Source organism: Urocampus carinirostris, chromosome 2, assembly GCF_059441175.1.
Source record: "Urocampus carinirostris isolate Australia breed hairy pipefish chromosome 2, RoL_Ucar_1.0, whole genome shotgun sequence".
Taxonomy (NCBI): domain Eukaryota; kingdom Metazoa; phylum Chordata; class Actinopteri; order Syngnathiformes; family Syngnathidae; genus Urocampus; species Urocampus carinirostris.
Genome location: NC_142350.1, coordinates 24952432 through 24971161, shown reverse-complemented (window position 1 = coordinate 24971161; position 18730 = coordinate 24952432). Strand labels below are relative to the sequence as shown.

Sequence of the window (18730 nt, the reverse complement as noted above, 5' to 3'; positions counted from 1 at the left end):
TTCGTGTTAGACTTCTTTTTGAACGGTACTGGAGAAAATGGAAAATTGTCTTTAAAGGTCCTTTAAAAGTGCTTGAATTCGGCCATGAAAAAGCTACTCGAACCTTGAAGAGATTTCCCCGATCAACTGCTTCCTTGCAGGAACATAAATGTTGCATAACTATTATTCTTTTCTTCTGGCCTTTTTCTATTCGGCTGAAATCGCTTTTCCCATCTTGCTAGCGTAGCTAAGGTGACGTCATTAAATCCCAACCTGGTATATTTTTTTGTTTGTTTGTACATTACTTTGTTTTTTTGGATGTGACTACTAAAAGATACAAAAATGACATGTTGGGTGACATTAAAGCGTGTTTTGTTTCTTCAACAAGGCGAGCCTGAGGGGCAGCCGTTGGGAATCCGGTTTTCTTGAGAGCTTATGCAAAAATTTCGGAGCTTCCCCTTTTTAAATCAAATAAAACAGAAACCAAATCTAAGACGTTCCAACATATATATTACCTGCTTAAAAATAATTGGAATGGGACTACTGTAGACTTTGTGAGGTCTGTGTACAGTAGACCCTGGGATAAGATAGCCGGGAAGCGACACTAACTGTAATTGGCGATGTGTTCCGAACCCCGATGCACCTCAGATAAAAACCTTGAAATATCAAAAATGTATTCAGTTAATTCCTGCGTAATTGTGTAACATACATGCATATGACAAAATCCGATTATAAATATACATGTAAAGGAATAACATTTTTATTTACCTTTTCGTGTTACGTAACTTGGTTCCGTGGAGTTAGTGGGTGGATGTAACAAGAGAGTATACAGCATATAAATATGAAAATTTACCACATTTTAATCTTTTTATTTGAGAGGAATGTCCTGAGATTTTCCTTGTCTTAATTGCCTCATTATTTTTAATGAAATTCCTTTATTGATGTTAGCCACATTTTGTATATTGTTACACAAGCAACGTCTATTGCAGCCTGGTCACCCTGGAAGACGGATTACCACTTGTTTGGCCCCTTATCAGGGTTTCTTATTTTCCCCATGTTGAGGTTTTGAGTTTTTCCTCGCCTGCATGTCGGTTTCAGATCAGGGGATTGTGTCATTGTGGACTGTACAGCACTTTGAGACATTTTGTGATCAAGGGCGTCACAATTTAATGTGCCTTGCCTTATGCGTATTTATGAGCCAAGGGAGTGGATTGACGCGTCTGCCCTGTTACACCATCCTTGCTGAGTGAAGAAATCATTTTTTGGCTGCTCAAAGTATTCCAAGAGTTTTGATGTCTCCGTGAAAGTTTCATCTGGGTGAGATCTGCAGGTTAAGGATGGGGACCTCAACGTGGAGTCAAATCTGGACAACGTACATAGATGTGCAATGATCTTGCTAATATATTTCATATTTTGTACATAACCTTTACAACAATTGATTAAAAACACTAGCTATTCTTAATTTTATTTCCAATCATTTATTTTGTTCTATATTATTTCAACTATTGTGTGTGTCTGTATTAGGATTTTTGGGTTGTTGAGTGGGGATAAAAGAATTACACATTATACACTCAATGTTTTTATACAGGCCTGTGAGTTGCGATTTACTAAATTCTTTACTAATACATTTGATTTTATTTATTCAAATAAAATAATCAGTTCAAGAAACTAAAAATGATTAACATCTAAGAAGGGCACTAAACTGAACATGAGGTGTCGGCAATGGTGGGTAGTAACAGAGTACATTTACTCCATTACATTTACTTGAGTAAGTTTTGGGAAATTTTGTACTTCTAGGAGTATTTTGAAATCCATATACTTTGACTTGAGTGAATTTGTAAAGAAAAAAAACGTTATTTTTACTCCGCTACATTAGGCAACATTATAGTTGTTACTTCGTTACTTAATAAATCCCCCCCACGCAAGTACGTGTCTATCTGTCTCCGCTCTACCATGTTTAACCAATCAAACGTAGCAGCCTCGTCACGTGGCCATATTCGACTCCAGCGTGGGAAAACTTGTTTTGGGATGAAACGGATCGAAAATACCGACTTTGAAAGCACAGAAAAGGACACACATCAGAAGCATGTTCCCCTTTAATAAGGATACAATCTGCTATGTCTCCTTTGTTCGAGTTTATGGGCTAGCTTGTCATTCTGCTTGCAGAGCCTGTTAAGACATGTATTGGGGCTTTAAATGTGTTTCTTCTTGCTAAATGTGCTTAATGTATTTATTTGATTAAATTATTTATATTTTATTGTTTATTAAACCACTTGAATGTATGCTGATTATTTTAATCTACTTTTAGATTAAATGCTTTTTTTAATTGGACGGACTTTGATAAATTGATGATCTGATTTGTTGTTTTTAAAAAAATCATTAAACTTTTTTTTACTTTTACTTAAGTAAGTATTTTGATGACTACTTTTACTTCTAGTTGAATAATATTATTCTGAAGTAACAGTACTTTTACTTGAGTAAGATTTTTGGCTACACTACCCGCCTCTGGGTGTCGAACTCATCATCTATTCTATCCTCAAAAATCAATATATTCATTATTTTAATTTTTTTTTTTCACCTGCAAATAATTCTAAACGTGAAAAATATAAAGAGCAACAAACCTCTAAACAAAAACGTAGCTGATGCATGTTTTAGTCAATTTTTTGTTAGATTAATACCCCTTTGTTTTTTTTTCTTCGATATTTAACGTGATTAGCCCTGGAGAACTCAAGAACCCGTTCCTTCTTTGGAAAATTATAACCTGAGGGTTCTCCAGGATGAGACACACACACACAAAAAAAAACATTTTTCCACTAAGTTTATGGCACAAAACAATGTTTTGAAACGTTTTTTTCTTTGCAATCTGGACTGTGTTATAGTAAAGTTTCCAAATGTTTCTATTCTTTATACAAAGTTAATAGCACTTGCATCCTTTAACCACAATATTTTTTCCTGAGTCATTTAATAAGGTTTATTTACAAACACGGTGACAGTTTTCTGTCCATTTTGATATACTGTCTTGGCAACTATTTTCATGGCAACTTGGTTCGAATAGCCTTTATTTGAAACATGAGAAAAATTGAAACAAAATCACAAGTCATTAAACGAAAACAATGTTAACATAACATGTCCGAAAAGGACATTGAGTCCACCATCATTGTTGTCTCCATACATTTTCAGCATACTATGTAATAAAAGTATCTATCATAATAACAATAATTCCCATGGGTGATCATGATAAGTGTCCTGATTTGTGCATTAAAAAAACAAAACATGGGAGCTTGAGCCAGATGCCTCCGGCATCAAAGCTCCCACTTGTCTGCCCTAGCTATGAGTTAATAATAATAATAATAATAATAGTTGTGCCTGTTGTCTGTTTTGTGTTCTTATTAAAAGTTATATCTGTGATTGTATCTGTATTTATTTGTATTTTGTTTATTTCTCACCATCATCACCAACATTTTTATTTACCTCATTGTTTTGTTTATAAATATAGGTCAAGAATCTACTAAATGTGCACGATATCACAAAGAGTGAAACAGGTTTGGGATGGTCTGTACCATTTTTGTTTTTCAGACCAACACCAATACAATTATATCATCAGTTTATGTTGTCAACAAATGAGTATACAGCATTTATATTGGGGAGAAAACACAATTTATTTTCAGCAATGATAAATTCTTCCACCAACACTTAGTATTGCAATACGACACCTAACCGGCTTCTGTGAATCTGCTTTAAAGTCAAGTCAAGTCACATTTATTTGTATAGGCCTTAATCACAAAAATGTCTCAAAGGACTGCACAGGATTACAATTACACCATCACCTGATCTTAAACCAACATGCATTGGGTAACAGTTCACAAACATAGTAAACATCAATAAAAGAGAACACGAGGTAACATGTTGAAATTTGTCCGAAAAGTGCAGGGCAGCAACGACGCCTCAAGCATTTAAAATAGTCCAAAAAGTCCATAACAGCAACAACGCAGCTTCCCTCTCTACAGCACGTAGCTATCATTAAAAAATAGCCATGACTACATCCAGTCCAAGTATTTTTTCAATGTTCTATCATTGCTCTTTCACTAGCAATAAACACAAGCATTGCTTTTTCTTGACTTTAGCAGTCAGGTTGTGTGCGCAGCCTCCTCTTTGTGGACGGTCTTTCTCCCCAATGCTTACAATCAATGCGGCGTACATCATCTTGAACGTATAGTGAGTTGTTTGCTTGTGTTTTTCTCTCAGAGAGACGAGTTTGTTGAGTGCGTAGGACTGCTGCTTTTGCCAGGCTGCCAATCAGATAGTGGAGATAGATGATAACATTTCACAACTTTTTTGCTTTTGTAAGAGTGCCAAGTTTGGGGAAATATTGGGAGTCTGATCAGCAAAAAAACAACCATCCTCTTGTGTACATGAGGTTTTTGTTAGCGTGTGGGCGGTGGCATCCTTATTTTCCTCTTTTGGGCCATTCTGTTAATGATACAAGTACAAGTTTGAGAACAAGTTATGACAAGTTACTGAAAGTGCCAAAAGTTCAGCAAAGAAATTTAGCAAACTTATGTACAGTAGGTGTTTCATTGTTAGCTCAAATGTGTTTATTCTGCTAGTAACAGAACAACATATGTATTTTTCTTAGAACTTTTATCCCTCAGTCTGGTTTCTGCTTAGTGTTTTATTAAGAAAACTACAAACGAGGAACTCCTTGAAATTGGTGTGTGATGGTAAAAAGGCTGAAACAAAAAGTATTAAGTAGTAGGTTGGTTTTTCAATGAAAATATGTAATCCACAAGCGATGCAATGTATATTGTACAATATGAAACTCAAAATATCCGAACAAAATCATTTTTTCCCAGTGATTTATGATCTGGTACTAGTATTGTAGCAGGCCGCTGCCCATCAATGCTGACGTCCCGCTCATGATTTAAGAGCGGTATGACGTGTTACACAGACGAACACCAGTGACCAGATGATGAAGGTGGGGATATGAGTCAGATCAGAAGGCCTCTCCTGTTATTGGTAACCATGGAAGCCAGTACTATTAGTTCCATGTGGGAGGGCAAACCCCTAGCCAAAAAATCATCCCAGAGAGAGATGGGTGCCGCCAGGTTTTACTTGCCCAAGACACACCACAGGAAGTGGTGCCCCATTGACACAGGTGGTTAAGGGGATCCGTGAACGGTGATTTAAGACAGGATTTAAATAATCAGAATCAAATTGAATAATTAAAATCAGTTAAAAATGTTACATGAAAAATTATTTAAAAAAAATACTGTGGAGAATGATAAGTTACTGAAAAGTACAGAAAGTACTAAAACCAGTGTCTGAAACTCATGACAAAAAGTTACCGGACACCAGGGCAGACAACTCTGAAAAGATGCCTGCCCAGCCATAAAGTTGCCTGCCCCATTTTTCATACCTTGAAACACAATAAGACGACTAATCGCAAAAAAAAAAAAAAAGTATTAAGGAATGATAATCAGAATATATAACAGAATAACACTTTAAAATAAAATTTGTTATAAATCTACTTATAACATTTATTGCATCATAAATTTTGTTAGCTTCTTTTGAATATTTCTTCTGGGGCTGAGGTTTTGGCTTGATTCCTAACCACTTATCCATTTTTCTTGTGTTTTCTGTGCGTCTACTTTGGAAAATGATATGCAAATGCATGCCCTTATAACGCTCGGGATAGTCCGGAAGCACGAAGTTGTTCGATTCAGGCTTCTCATTGGCTGCAGAGTATGCAAATTGCCAAACGAACCGAAATTCCGAAATTTCCAAACCGAACGAAGATTTCGAAATCGGAATAAGGCTAACGTTTGAATTGGAAAAAAATAAAAACGAAAGATTTTTTTTTTGTTCTTGAAAAAGTTGTTTGCCACCCGGGCTAACCCTAAACCCAAACCCTAAACCCTAACCCGGGCGTCCGGGCAGACGTTATTTCAGACACTGCTAAAACATGCAAAAAAAATCAGTTGTAAACAATACAAAACATTGCAAAACGCACTCACAAGTATGATATAGAACTAATAGTTTAAAAAAAGTACTGTATAGTCATTCGAAACTCAGATGGTTAAGAACAATGCAAATGCAGAGGCCATTGAGATTTGGAATCATTTCGAATCGCAATGGAGTGAATGAGATGAAAAATGTGGGAGGCAATCCATTTGGACATTTAGAAAATTCCGTAAAACCGGCAGCTATTGAAAATCAGGGAATCTTGGGAATGCATACGAAGGTTAACACAGACCGCACTAAGATGCAGAAATGATTAAAAGGTGTGAATCATATATAAGATGTGTAAGAAAAGGTGCACCGAAAATGTGGGAGAATATAAATTAAAAAGTAAAAGAAGGCCCCAGTAATGAGTGTGTCCATTTAAAAAGAAAACCAGACAGATATATCCAGATAAGACTGACAACAATAACAACAGGAGCTTCATTTAGCGGAGAGAGCGATGTTACGCTAAATAGAAGGAAGTGACTAAGGCTTCAAAGGATGCCGCGAGGTTGAAAATAAACTAGCGCAGGGAATATGAAAATGTGTATGGGAAATGCTGAACAATATGCCGTAAGGTCCGGAAAGGGAACTTGAAGCCGCCTGATTTAGTCAAAGAATCTTCTCTATTATAATGGATGTTTTTAAAAGATACTGATGTATATAAATGGACTCATAGGAAATCCCTCAGTGAGTATTCCAAGGTTAGCGCTGTAGCGGGCTAATGTTTCCTGTGCATGTGCCGTTAGGGTGTTGGCACAATGTGTAACAAAAACATTTCAGGTGATTCGGGAAACTTACATCGACTCTTGTGTGTCAATGCTTCGTTTCTTGGCAATAAACTCAAATACACTTATTAGAGATTTGGTTTTAACGATGCCGGTTATTAATACTGAAAACAGATATTTATCTTCAGGGTACACACTTGCACCAGGGTTCCCTGGATTTAGCCAGGTCTGCTTAATGATTAGATAACAAACGTCAGGAAACGTGGCGGATTCCTACATATTGTTGCTCCGGGTCATCCGTTTCATGGTTAATGGATCTGGCCTTGGAGAGATACAGGTTTGGCAGGGGTGGCTTGTAGGCCGGACCTGCAGCAAAACTAATGCCTTCTCAGCAAACGGCGCCTTAATCTCTTCCCGGACACAACAACAATCCACGGAACACCTGGTGGCGATCAGCATTTCTTTGAGCTCTTCGGACTTTCCTCAAAGTCCGATCTTAATTGATGGATTTTTTTTTAATATAACGATCGGCTAAAATATGAACTGTAGCCAGGCTTCGCCCTGGCTGTTGGACTGACAGCATACTCCGGCCTATCACAGTTGCGCACAGTCAGCCCCACCTAACACATTCACACATAGCCCCCCGCCCCTGTGATAGCATTTGCTATGTTTTGTCTTCTGCAAAACACAATGCACAAAGAAAATTTGCAAAGTATTGAAACCGCGAAAAGTAAACCGCAATACAGTGAGGGATTGCTGTACCAAATAGCTCAATTTTATCTTTGTCGATCTTTGTGATGTCAACATAGTTCCAAAAGCCAATGCTGATATTCATGACATTTCTAAACATCGACAAAACAAAAAAAATATATTTTCAATGGTTGGCACTTAAACAGAACATTTGGAGCTAAACTCATGTATTTATTTTGGTATTTTATTCCACAAAAATCAACTGTTGATAAGCTAAGAGATAGAAAGTAGGACAGATGAAACTATGTCTGCCATCTAGAGGTCAGGACTATTAATGCAAGATAAAACTCTAGTTCAATTATATTTGCAGTTGAGATTTTTTTTTTTTAAATATTTGAAATAATTTCCATATGTATTTTGAAAATAAATATATTTCTGGTGTAATTTTGCTTCGTTAGCACCAAGCGAGCCTTGACTGTGAGTCTGTTTCGTTTTTCTGTACTTTTCCATTTTTGAATGACACCCATTTGGAGTTTGTTATAATAACGAACAATGTCGTTAATCCTCTTCTTTTCTTAAATGTTATATATTGAAAAATAAAGCCAATTAATCAGTAAACAAAAATAGGGATCAGTTAAGTCCGAGTAGATGATAAACAGTTTCAACATTTTCAATTTGCAGTCCGTAGTGTTTTCTGAGCAGATGCTGCCAGGAATATAAAGTAACTCATTAAGCACTGGACACAGCAGGAATATCAGTCAGGATCATCATTTGAAACAGTTAATAACGATGCTCAACCTGATTGGACTGTGATGGTCTGTACCAACGATGCTCAAGCCGATGCTGGAAAGCATTTAATTAACATAATAAAGCGAGTTGATTGCCGGTTGCGGTTTTCACTTTCACCGGGACGAAAGTCTATGAGTAATATGACACGGTAAATTTATAACCGATGGGTGTTTATGCCCATCTTAAGAAACAGGACGCCCCTCAACTTCAGAAGATGTGATTGAACAAGTTAAAAATGCTTTCCAGAGAGCCCCTGTAAATGACCTGAAGAGCCAGTAGGGAACTTGAGTGTCTTAAAAAAACCTGTTAGGTGCGTCTTAAGAAGAAGAGTGCACATGACGCAAACTTACAAGCTACGGTTGAAGGACATTGATAAACTTGCTCGTCGTGACTGCATTGCAATACAACAAGATGAAGGATGACGAATTTGATGACCGGCTTGTTGTGAGCGATTCTTCACATAAACGGCAAAGTCAACAAGCTTAACACTTGCATATGGAGTACTGAGAACCAACGTCAACTTCTTGAGTATCAGTGAGATTACCCAAAGGTGTTTTGTGCTATGTAGAAGAAAGCGGTCTCTGGACCATTCTTCTTTGAAAGAGCAACAGTCAATAGTGAGACGTACCTCAATATGCTGGAAAACTGGTTATGGATGAAGTGAGAAAGAGTCTGGTGACCTTATTTTTCAACAGGATGGGGCTCAACCACACTTGGAGCCTCGGGGTTTGACAGTTTCTTAACACAACACTGCCAGGAAGATGGATTAAACGGTCTAGGTAGAATGATCACCAACTCAGATCTCCAGATCTTACACAATACCATTTCTTTTTGTTGGGATTTGTTACGGGATTGGTCTATGTGCCCCCTTTTCCAAGATATGTGGATAAGCTGAGGGCATCAATAACAGAAGCTGTTGCAACCAGTGACAATTCAATGTGGGAACATGTTTAGCAAGAATTTGACCATCTGCTTGATATGTGAAGTGTGACCAAGGGTGCTCACATTGGACATTTTTGAACATTCCACATAAAAATTGAGATTACACGCTTTCTGAAGTTATCAGGTGTCCCTTTATACCCTTAATAGTTTCCAAGTTATTCAATGTTAAAATGTGCCCAAGTCATTTGGAACACCCTTTATTATTTCATAGCAAACACATAAATGTTCTAAATTCATTGGAAGTTATTAAATGTTAGCAGTTTCCTTAGGGAAGGTCATTGTTGTGCTTCTGGCCACAAGCCACTATAATGCAACGTTCTGGACCTGGACTTAGCCCAAGAGTCTACCGATGTGAAAGCGTCTGGGTATGTACCACAAATAGCCCACAATAACCTTTGTGAAAGTACACGGGATTCCTCCCCCGACATGCCGCTCTTTTCCCGTTGTCCCTCCCTTTCCCTTCTCAGGATCTCAACTTTGAACATGGATGACCTTACCTTGGAATAATGGTGTTAGGCTATGTGAGGACCCAAACGCAGGAAGAAGGAAACATGGCATAGTGCTGAAAATGATGGTTGTTTAATCACAAACTCATCCACAAAGTAAGAAACAAATGTTCAAAAACAACATAAAACTGTTTGAACCAAAACACAAAAATACAAACCTCAGAAAGCAGGATTGGAAAAAGTTGATGGTGGAAACTGAAAATGACCTGACAACAGGTTCTGTCCAAAATGTCCTTATGTAGTGTCAGACTACAGACAGGTGTAGAGTAATTAGACACACCTGTCCATGCCCTGAATACAAAACAATTAGGCGCCCTCTGGTGGAAGGGACGAGCCACACCCCAACAAATGGCGATCACGTTTTACCGCAAGGGTGGTTTGTGCAGGCTCCGGATTTTCAAGGTTACGCTTTAGTGTGCAGACTCGTCTTAACGGCTTAATATAATAATATAAATAAAGGACAAAGTGTTGTCTATTTCTCAAATAACAACCTATTACTATGTTGTTACAATGTTATTATTATGTTACTGCAAGGTTGTAATTATTAGAAGTAGGGTTAAAAGAAGCACAGTCAACCACTAAAACATTCCTTTAAAGATACTGATCATGTCAATGATTTCTCATGCAAGTTAGAAATCAAATTTCCTAGAAAATCACTGTCGAGCTATTTTCAGAACCAGTCCTCAAGCTGCTCAGGTGCTCTTAGGGGGTAATTGGTAAATGTACTGCATTTATATAGCGCTTTCCAAGTCACCGAAGACCTCCCTAAGCGCTTTACAATGTACTTCACACTTACCTAGTCACACATACTCACACACCGATAGCTGAGTCAGCCATGGAAGGTGCCTACTTGCTTTTCTGAGGCATTAGATGTCCGGTGTCTTGCCCAAGGATACTTCCGTGATAAACTGGAGGAGCCGGGACTTGAAGCTCTTGGTTCCGAGATTACCCCTCACCCTGAGCTATTGCTGCTCGGGCTACCCACGTGCATCATGTTAGAGACCCCTGAATTAAAGGATGATTTTATTCATGAAATGATCTGCATTTATATAGTCAATGAAGACTTCCCAAAGCGCTTTACAATGTGCTTCACATTTCCCAATAGTGTCCGTGCAGCCATGTAAGGCGCTAACCTGCTTATTGGGGGCATTAGGGGTTCAGTGTCTTGCCCAAGGACACTTCGACACGTAACACGGAGGAGCCGGGATTCGAACTGCGATCTCTTGATCCCAAGACGAGCGCTCTACCTCCTGAGCCACTGCCGCCATATCACTCACCAAAAAAACAAAAGTACTGTGTATGTTTGCAGTAAAAGTGAGCCTCACCATCGCTGTGTGCAGTTGTGCAGTTTGTGGCGTTCAGGATAGACTTACACTACATATGGATGGATACAACTGTTGCATCCACTATAATGGACTGTAGCATTTTTGCCTTGGGGGGCAGGAAATAAAACAAGACATGTCCATAAGATAGACTTACACTACATATGGATGAATACCACAGCTGCATCCACTATAATAGACAAGCATTTTAGCTGTGGGCTCAGGAAATAAAACTGATATTTCCAGGAGAAATTAACCAATACATGTGAGGCTTTATTAGTGAGGAAGCCGCACTTTTGTGTACCATTGTCTCTGTACTACAAGTTCCACGGTGCTTTGCGGCATAACAATAACCCAGATGAGAGAAACTGCGTGTACGAAGTAATGTTCACAAAAAAATAGATTCCTTGTGGTTTGTACTTTGCAGAATTGCATACCTGTCAACCTGTACGTTTTTTCCGTACAAGGTACGTTTATTATGCATTTTAAGACGTGCACTGTACGACATACAAGAAAATCTGTACGGAAAAACGCAAATCTATAACATATATGGGTACCATCCAGTATACACAGACTATCACGAAACGGCAAATCAATCAAGTCAAACCAGTTCGCCGCGGTAGCCTTTATCTCTGCATAATTTTTTTTCGCTGCAAACGAAGCGAGCGGTTTGATGCTACTGTGCGCATGCGTCTGCCGCCTCAGATTTCATGTCGTAGTTGTGTAGTGAAACGAAGTCCGTCTCTTTTCAGAGAACCGTCTTTTTCGGCTCAACTCATTAAAGAGAGCCGGCTCTCAAACTGCACACTTGCTTTGATGCATTATATTACAAATTATTTTGTTGTATAAAGAAGCAAAGAAAAAAAAGGAAGTAAAAAAGGAGAAAATGAAAAAAGACAGGTTTGTAGTTATCCCTTTAATCAGTATATTACCAACAATAATTTAATGCAGAAAATGAATTAATAATTCGAATTAGAAAATGTATTATTCTACTTAATCATATTTGCATGTATTTTTCTCCTTCTACAGTGAACGTCCAAGCTACCGTATTTTCCGCACTATAGGGCGCGCCGGGTTATAGGGCGCACCCCCAAAAAATAGTTTTTGGTCCTGTATCTTCCATAGATAAGGCGCACCGGATTATAAGGCGCTACAATGGGAACGTCGACAAAACAGTCAGATGATTCAGTCAAACTTATTACCCCCTTAACATTCCCAAAGCTTGCAAAGAAGCAAATACGTGTCGTAGATACGTGCGGATGCGGTGTCCGTACGATGTCACTCAAATGCATCGTTTCAAATATCATTCGGAAGGAATTTGGAATAATTTGCAAAATGATATCAAACAATGTCCAACTATCCATGTGTTCAAATTTAAATTTAAATACAAAAAAGCATTACTGAAGAAATACAGGGATGAAGAAGATGGGATATGAGGGAGATTGGAAATACTGCATTTCAAACTATGGTTAACTTGTTGTTATTGTTGCTATTATTATATCAGAACTGTTATTATAAGTATTGTGTTTATTTTTATTTTTATTATCACTGGTGCTGCAGTGACATTATGCGCATTATGACGTTGAGGGATGGGTATTGCGAAGATTAGTGTATAAAATATGTGATTATTGTAACTATTATAATTATTGATAGCTGACCTATGTAATAAGTATATCCATGAGATTTTGTTGTATTGGACACAAGAGGAGATATCTATAAAATGTATTTAATAGGGAAGATAAAGGGGTAGGAAAAATAAGCATCTGCTTCTGACTACCCCTTTTCCAACATGTTATGTGACATTATTCTGTTGTTGACTCATTGTTTTTGTCCTGTTTTTATTTTTATGTTCGAAATAAAAGTTTTCATTCATTCATTCAAGGTTAAAGTCTTGGGATTCAAGAAATGCCAACCATTCCTTAGTTTCTATTTTCTTTTTCGCTCGCAACTTTACTGTGCATATGACAATAAACACTAGGAATTGAGTTCAATTCACTCAACTCATCACAGCAACATCAAGATCGTTCTAAAACAAGATACCGGGAAAATATAAAGCCGCATAGCTCACCTAAATTCTCACGTTCAATAATGATACGCAACCATGGTTTTCTTACAACCGTGAGTGAAGTAAATCCAGGAGAGTAAAATATTTACAAATACAGACTAATGAAACATATTTCTTTATGGCGTACTTTAGCAAGCTTGCTATTCAGAGTCATCTTTTTCGGCCAATTGCAGGGTTTGTTTTGGCCCTCTAGCCTATCCGAGGCTCCGAATAACTTCAGTTAATAGCGATCGATTTAATGGATGATTGACACATCTTTTTCGGCCAATTGCAGGGTTTGTTTTGGCCCTCTAGCCTATCCGAGGCTCCCAATAACTTCAGCCAATAGCGATCGATTTAATGGATGATTGACACATCTTTTTCGGCCAATTGCAGGGTTTGTTTTGGTCCTCTAGCCTATCCGAGGCGCCGAATAACTTCAACCAATAGCGATCGATTCAAATGATGATTTACACATTGGTTAGCCAATGAAACGCCGGTATATAAATCCCAGCATACACCGCGGACTACTCCACGTTCGGGGGAAAATCGAGTCGGCGGCTGTTGCGTAAGTTGCGAGACCTTGCGACTTAATATTGAGCCATATATAAGGCGCACTGTATTATAAGGCGCATGGTCAGCTTTTGAAAAAAATTAAGACTTTTAGGTGCGCCTTATAGTGCGGAAAATACGGTACTTAATTTTTTAACTTTTTTAATAATAAACCTCATTCATGTCGGGCAACTCAGTATCTCACAACAAAATGTATCATATATATTGTAACATTATATATATATATATATATATATATATATATATATATATATATATATATATAATGTTACAATATATATGATATAACGAAACACATGTACTGTATAACATGTTCAACTACATAAATAAACACGTTTGAAAAGAAAAATATGGTGTATGATTTTTCTGTATTTTGTAAAGGAAAATACGACAGTTTCTAAGGGCATGGAGGTTGACAGGTATGGAATTGCACCACAAGAATCGAGGGAATACTATATAATTATTTTGATGATTTCATTATTTTGCCGTTTGAAGTTTAGGGAATTACTTTAACAGATGAATTTGAATTACTCATAGCTGAGATTGATTAATAAACTATGAATATTTCTGAAAAATTATAACCGACAGTTTACCCCCATTTTAGGGGATGATAAATTGAAAACAATCCAGGTTTTTAAAGCATCCTGTTTTTTGCCACCTGTAGTGATTCCACGGTACCGAAGTGGACTCCAAAGTGTTCCCAGAAATAAAGCTAAGGACCATCACAATAGCTTGTGGTCATCTCTACAAGCACTCGTGATGCGTTCCACTTCTCGATTTCCTAAAATGAGTCACGTTTATAAACTCGACCTGCTCCAAAGATGATTCAAATACACTGTTGCCTACCTGCTCTACAATTGATGACTCGGAGAAATGACTGCTAAAAATGGGATGAATCATGAGTTTTGCTCCACAGGTTGAAGAATATTATGTGAAATTTACTGGAACTTTTACTAAGCATCCATTGTTTCACTATTCTTTGTATGTCAATTGTTTGACATTATTGTTGTCCAAACAAATGTGATGCTTTGACCTTTTGTATGGTGACCTCGGATGAAATAAAGCGCTCCATTCCATCCACCGTCTCCTGCGGGTCCTTGAAAAGTCTTAAAAGGCATTGAATTTGGCTTGGGCAATATGACAAACATTGATATCAAGATATGACATTTATCAGTTTGATAATCATGACATCTTTTTTTTCTTTCACATTTTAAGGCTCGCGTCTTTACAATCGGCAGGAAGCATTTGGTTGCCTACGGGGTGATCTAGGGACCTCAACCCTTGGGCCTTGCACCCCGAGGGGATGGAATACATTTTCTGTGTCCTATTGGGGGCCACACGTTGTCGGCAAAGTTTGCAATAAACGCGAAACCTCTGTTTTCTTTTCGACCCTACGTTTCCAAAATACCTCTAAACAACTGAAGAAGGTCTCTCCAGTCTTTGTTTCTTTTTGGATGGCCATGGCGCTGTTATCTTTTGTGTTTTTTCGCTCACTTTGAGGCAGCTGTTGTCATTTCCCTTTCACTATGATTGAGGCGTGCTGTCGCCATTCCTGCAAAATGGTTAACTAGTCCCTGTCACCTTCATTAGCGCCTCCATTTTTTTTCGGTGCTCGGGTGGTCTACCACAGTTCAAATATATCGACTTTTAATGAACGTTTTTATAATTTCTTATGGCAAAAATTATGTCACGACAATTATTCTTGTTGTGACATTGTTATTGTTACATTGAATCAATTTTTCTGAAAATAAGGCCTTAGATGGAATTATGTTGGAAAAATGTCTTACATCCAGTTTTCAAAAGTCTTAAAAATGTAGTAAGATTCATATTTGTTTGAACTAAAAATATCTAGTGACATTTATCGATTTTCATTTTAAAATGATTCACCATTTTACTTTGGTGGCAACATAGTGTGACCACAATAAGGGACGTATCAAAACGGTGATATGCTTTCAGTCGGACGCATGTCTTAAGTCCACCCACAATACACATAGCAACTTGGGACGGAAACGTTTGCTTTGGACCACACCCGGAAAGTGAACATTTCATGTTTTTGGTTATGGACAAAAGCAGTGCTAGGTCATGTGTACGATAAACCATGTACAGTGTTGCGTGCAAGAAATATTTAAGTTTTTTGTTTGTTTTGTTTCAATTTTTTTGGTTATTTTTGTCGCCATGGTTGTAAATTTGATCATAAAAGGCATTTTAAAAAGTCTTGAAAAGTCTTGAATTGAATTTGCCTTAAGCTGCAGGAACCCTGCATAAAAGCTTTAGTATTAGGAAACTCTTGTTTGAAATACAATTCTGTCTCGATTACAACATGGGTGTTCTTCTCTAGAGGAGAAGAACACCCATGTGCGGATGCTGTTCCTGGACTTCAGTTCAGCATTCAACACCATCATCCCACAACATCTGGTAGACAAAATGAGACTCCTGGGTTTCAACACCCCCCTGCGGAACTGGCTGCTGGACTTCCTCTGTGACAGACCCCAATCAGTGCGGATAGGTCAGAACAGTTCAGATGTCATCTACCTCAGCACGGGCTCCCCCCAAGGCTGCGTCCTAAGCCCCTTGCTGTTCACCTTGATGACACACGACTGCGTCCCTAGGTCCGCCACAAACCACATTGTGAAGTATGCTGACGACACAACAGTGGTGGGCCTCATCAGGGATGACAACGACCTGGCCTACAGAGAGGAGGTGGAGCAGTTGGTGGGCTGGTGCAGGGACAACAGCCTGGTCCTGAATGTTGACAAAACTAAAGAGATCATTGTCGACTTTAGGAAAAACCAGCCCAACCATGCCCCACTTTGCATCAACAACAACGCTGTGGAGGTTGTCAGCAGTATCAAGTTCCTAGGGGTGCACATTACAAACAAACTCACCTGGTCCGTGAACACTGCATCACTGGTTAAGAGGGCACAGCAGCGCCTGTACTTCCTGCGGAGGATGAGGAGAGCCCACCTGCCCCCACCCTCCCTCATCACATTCTACAGGGGCACCATAGAGAGTATCCTGACCAGCTGTATCTCTGTGTGGTGTGGAGGCTGCAGCGCTACCGACTGGGGTAGTGTGAGGAGGGTAACGAGGACAGCAGAGAAAATAATCGGGACTACACTTCCCTCCATTCAGGACATTGGCCAGAAGCGCTGCCTATCCCATGCTAAGAACATTACCGGGGACCCCTCTCACCCCCATCATGGACTGTTCACTCTGCTAGCCTCTGGGAAGAGGTTCTGCAGTGTGCGGTGCAGGACCACCAGGCTCCGCAATAGTCTAGTCCCCCTGGCCATTAGACTGTTAAATGGTCAATCTAACATATAGTTAACTTAAATCTAAACGGCTGCTAATCTGACTTTTTGCACTACTGGCAGTTTTTTATAGCTTGCCACTCATTGCACATTGCTCTCTGCACTATGGTAATTACAGCGTTATTGTTACAGTGTTAATGTTACTGTGTACCTGACTTGTTAACCTGACTGCCCATTTTGCACATCTGGTTAGCTACTCTTCTTACACTATCGGCACTATGGTAAAATACTATACGTAGCCAATTACAATACAACTTTATTTATATCTGTACATTCAAGGAAACTGTGGGGGTCAGATGCATCGACATTTCGTTCTGTATACACGTGTACTAGAAGGACAATAAAGTAGATCTGAATCTGAATCTGAAAATGTCTGCCTCTGTTCTCGATTTGAGCCTGAATCTGATGAAAGTGGAGGTTAGAGCCGTCTCAATTGAATTATTCTATCAATTACTCGAGTAGCTAGCTTGCCACACTCAGCCGCCACCTTCCTGACCTTCCGTGAGCCATCCATGTTATTAACAGAACACACTATTGTCCACTCAATCGGCGAATTGGGTCACGTGCTGCCCAACGTCAGTGAGGTTTTTGTTGCATTTCATGCTAAAACAAAAAGCCCCATATTGCTATCCATTGTCTTGCTAAGCATATGTTTATTTCCACCTTATCAACATCCCTCCAATTCTTTTTTTATTACCTTTTTCCCGATGGAGATTTATGGCGAATCACGCGTTGCGTTTACCATGTCGTAAGTCAACATCCAAACGTGCACACAAGGGAAAATGATAGCCGCGTATGCCTTCAGTGCATTAATCAGCAGCAGTGTTAGAGATTCAGTGTAATGCGTTTTCCCAGGCTGCTCTCTATTCATTGCTATGTAATGCGTTTTGTGGCTGTCTGCAAGAGATAGATTCCATAGATTTTACGGGTATGCCACAGCGCACGGCAGGAAACTTGTGTATGTGCTTGAAGCGTCTGCATGTCATTTTCTCTCGTAACGGAGATTTGTTTAAGTTGGAAGAAAATATATTTTTGACCGCATTACATTGAGCGAAAGTCGATTGCTGGCATGTGGCCAGTAAAGATTTAAACCCTGAAAAATTTACGCGATTACTGCTGTTTCTCATAGATAATCGACCAGGAGATCAACCCGTATGTGGATCAGTGGGAAGCGGAAGGAATGTTCCCAGCGCATAAAGTCTTCAAGATCCTGGGAAGTGCTGGATTTCTTGGAGTCAACAAGCCTGTTGGTGAGATTTCGAGCTTTTTCCCTAAGGTTACTACGTCTAAGAATATTTTTGTATTCTAAATTCAACAATCTGTAATATTGTGTTGTCTTTGTTTAACCTTCCAAGCACACAAACATCCACGTTTTGTTTTCAAACGACTTCTCCCCCAATTATTTTAATGAAATTTCAAACAGTCAAGTTAGTTTGATTTGATGCATATACAATGAATACAACACGTTTTTAGGCGTAAATATCATTTTTACTTACTTACGATACCAATTTTACTTACTGCAGGCCATGCCAGCCCAAAATGGGTTGCAATGGCCCCAGGGCCATAGTCTGGACACTGTCCCGCTTTCACTCTCGTTCTGGCGCATGACACATAAAGCCTGTCTTTTGTAGCAAAATCTTACTTTCAAAAATACTTTTTGAACAGTTGCATCTTAAATATTTCTGTGTCTGCAGAAGTTACATTAATAAACATTTTTCCATCAGAGACTTGTTTTACAGGAACATTTTAGGCCGTTCGTTATTTTGACGGATATAAAATTAGACCATGAACAACAGCAGCTGTACATTCTCAATAAATGTGTGGCACTTATATAGAGAGAGACAGA

The 18730-nt window shown here is 38.7% G+C and overlaps 1 protein-coding gene across 1 annotated transcript in view; it reads left to right on the top strand.

The window, feature by feature from the left end:
• LOC148371471 (putative acyl-CoA dehydrogenase 6) overlaps positions 1-18730 on the top strand; it is a 47281-nt gene that overhangs the window by 1023 nt on the left and 27528 nt on the right. Inside the window, exon 2 of the mRNA XM_088329565.1 lies at positions 18014-18134. Coding sequence (XP_088185691.1) covers positions 18014-18134 — 121 coding nt within the window. The remainder of the gene's footprint in view (positions 1-18013; positions 18135-18730) is intronic.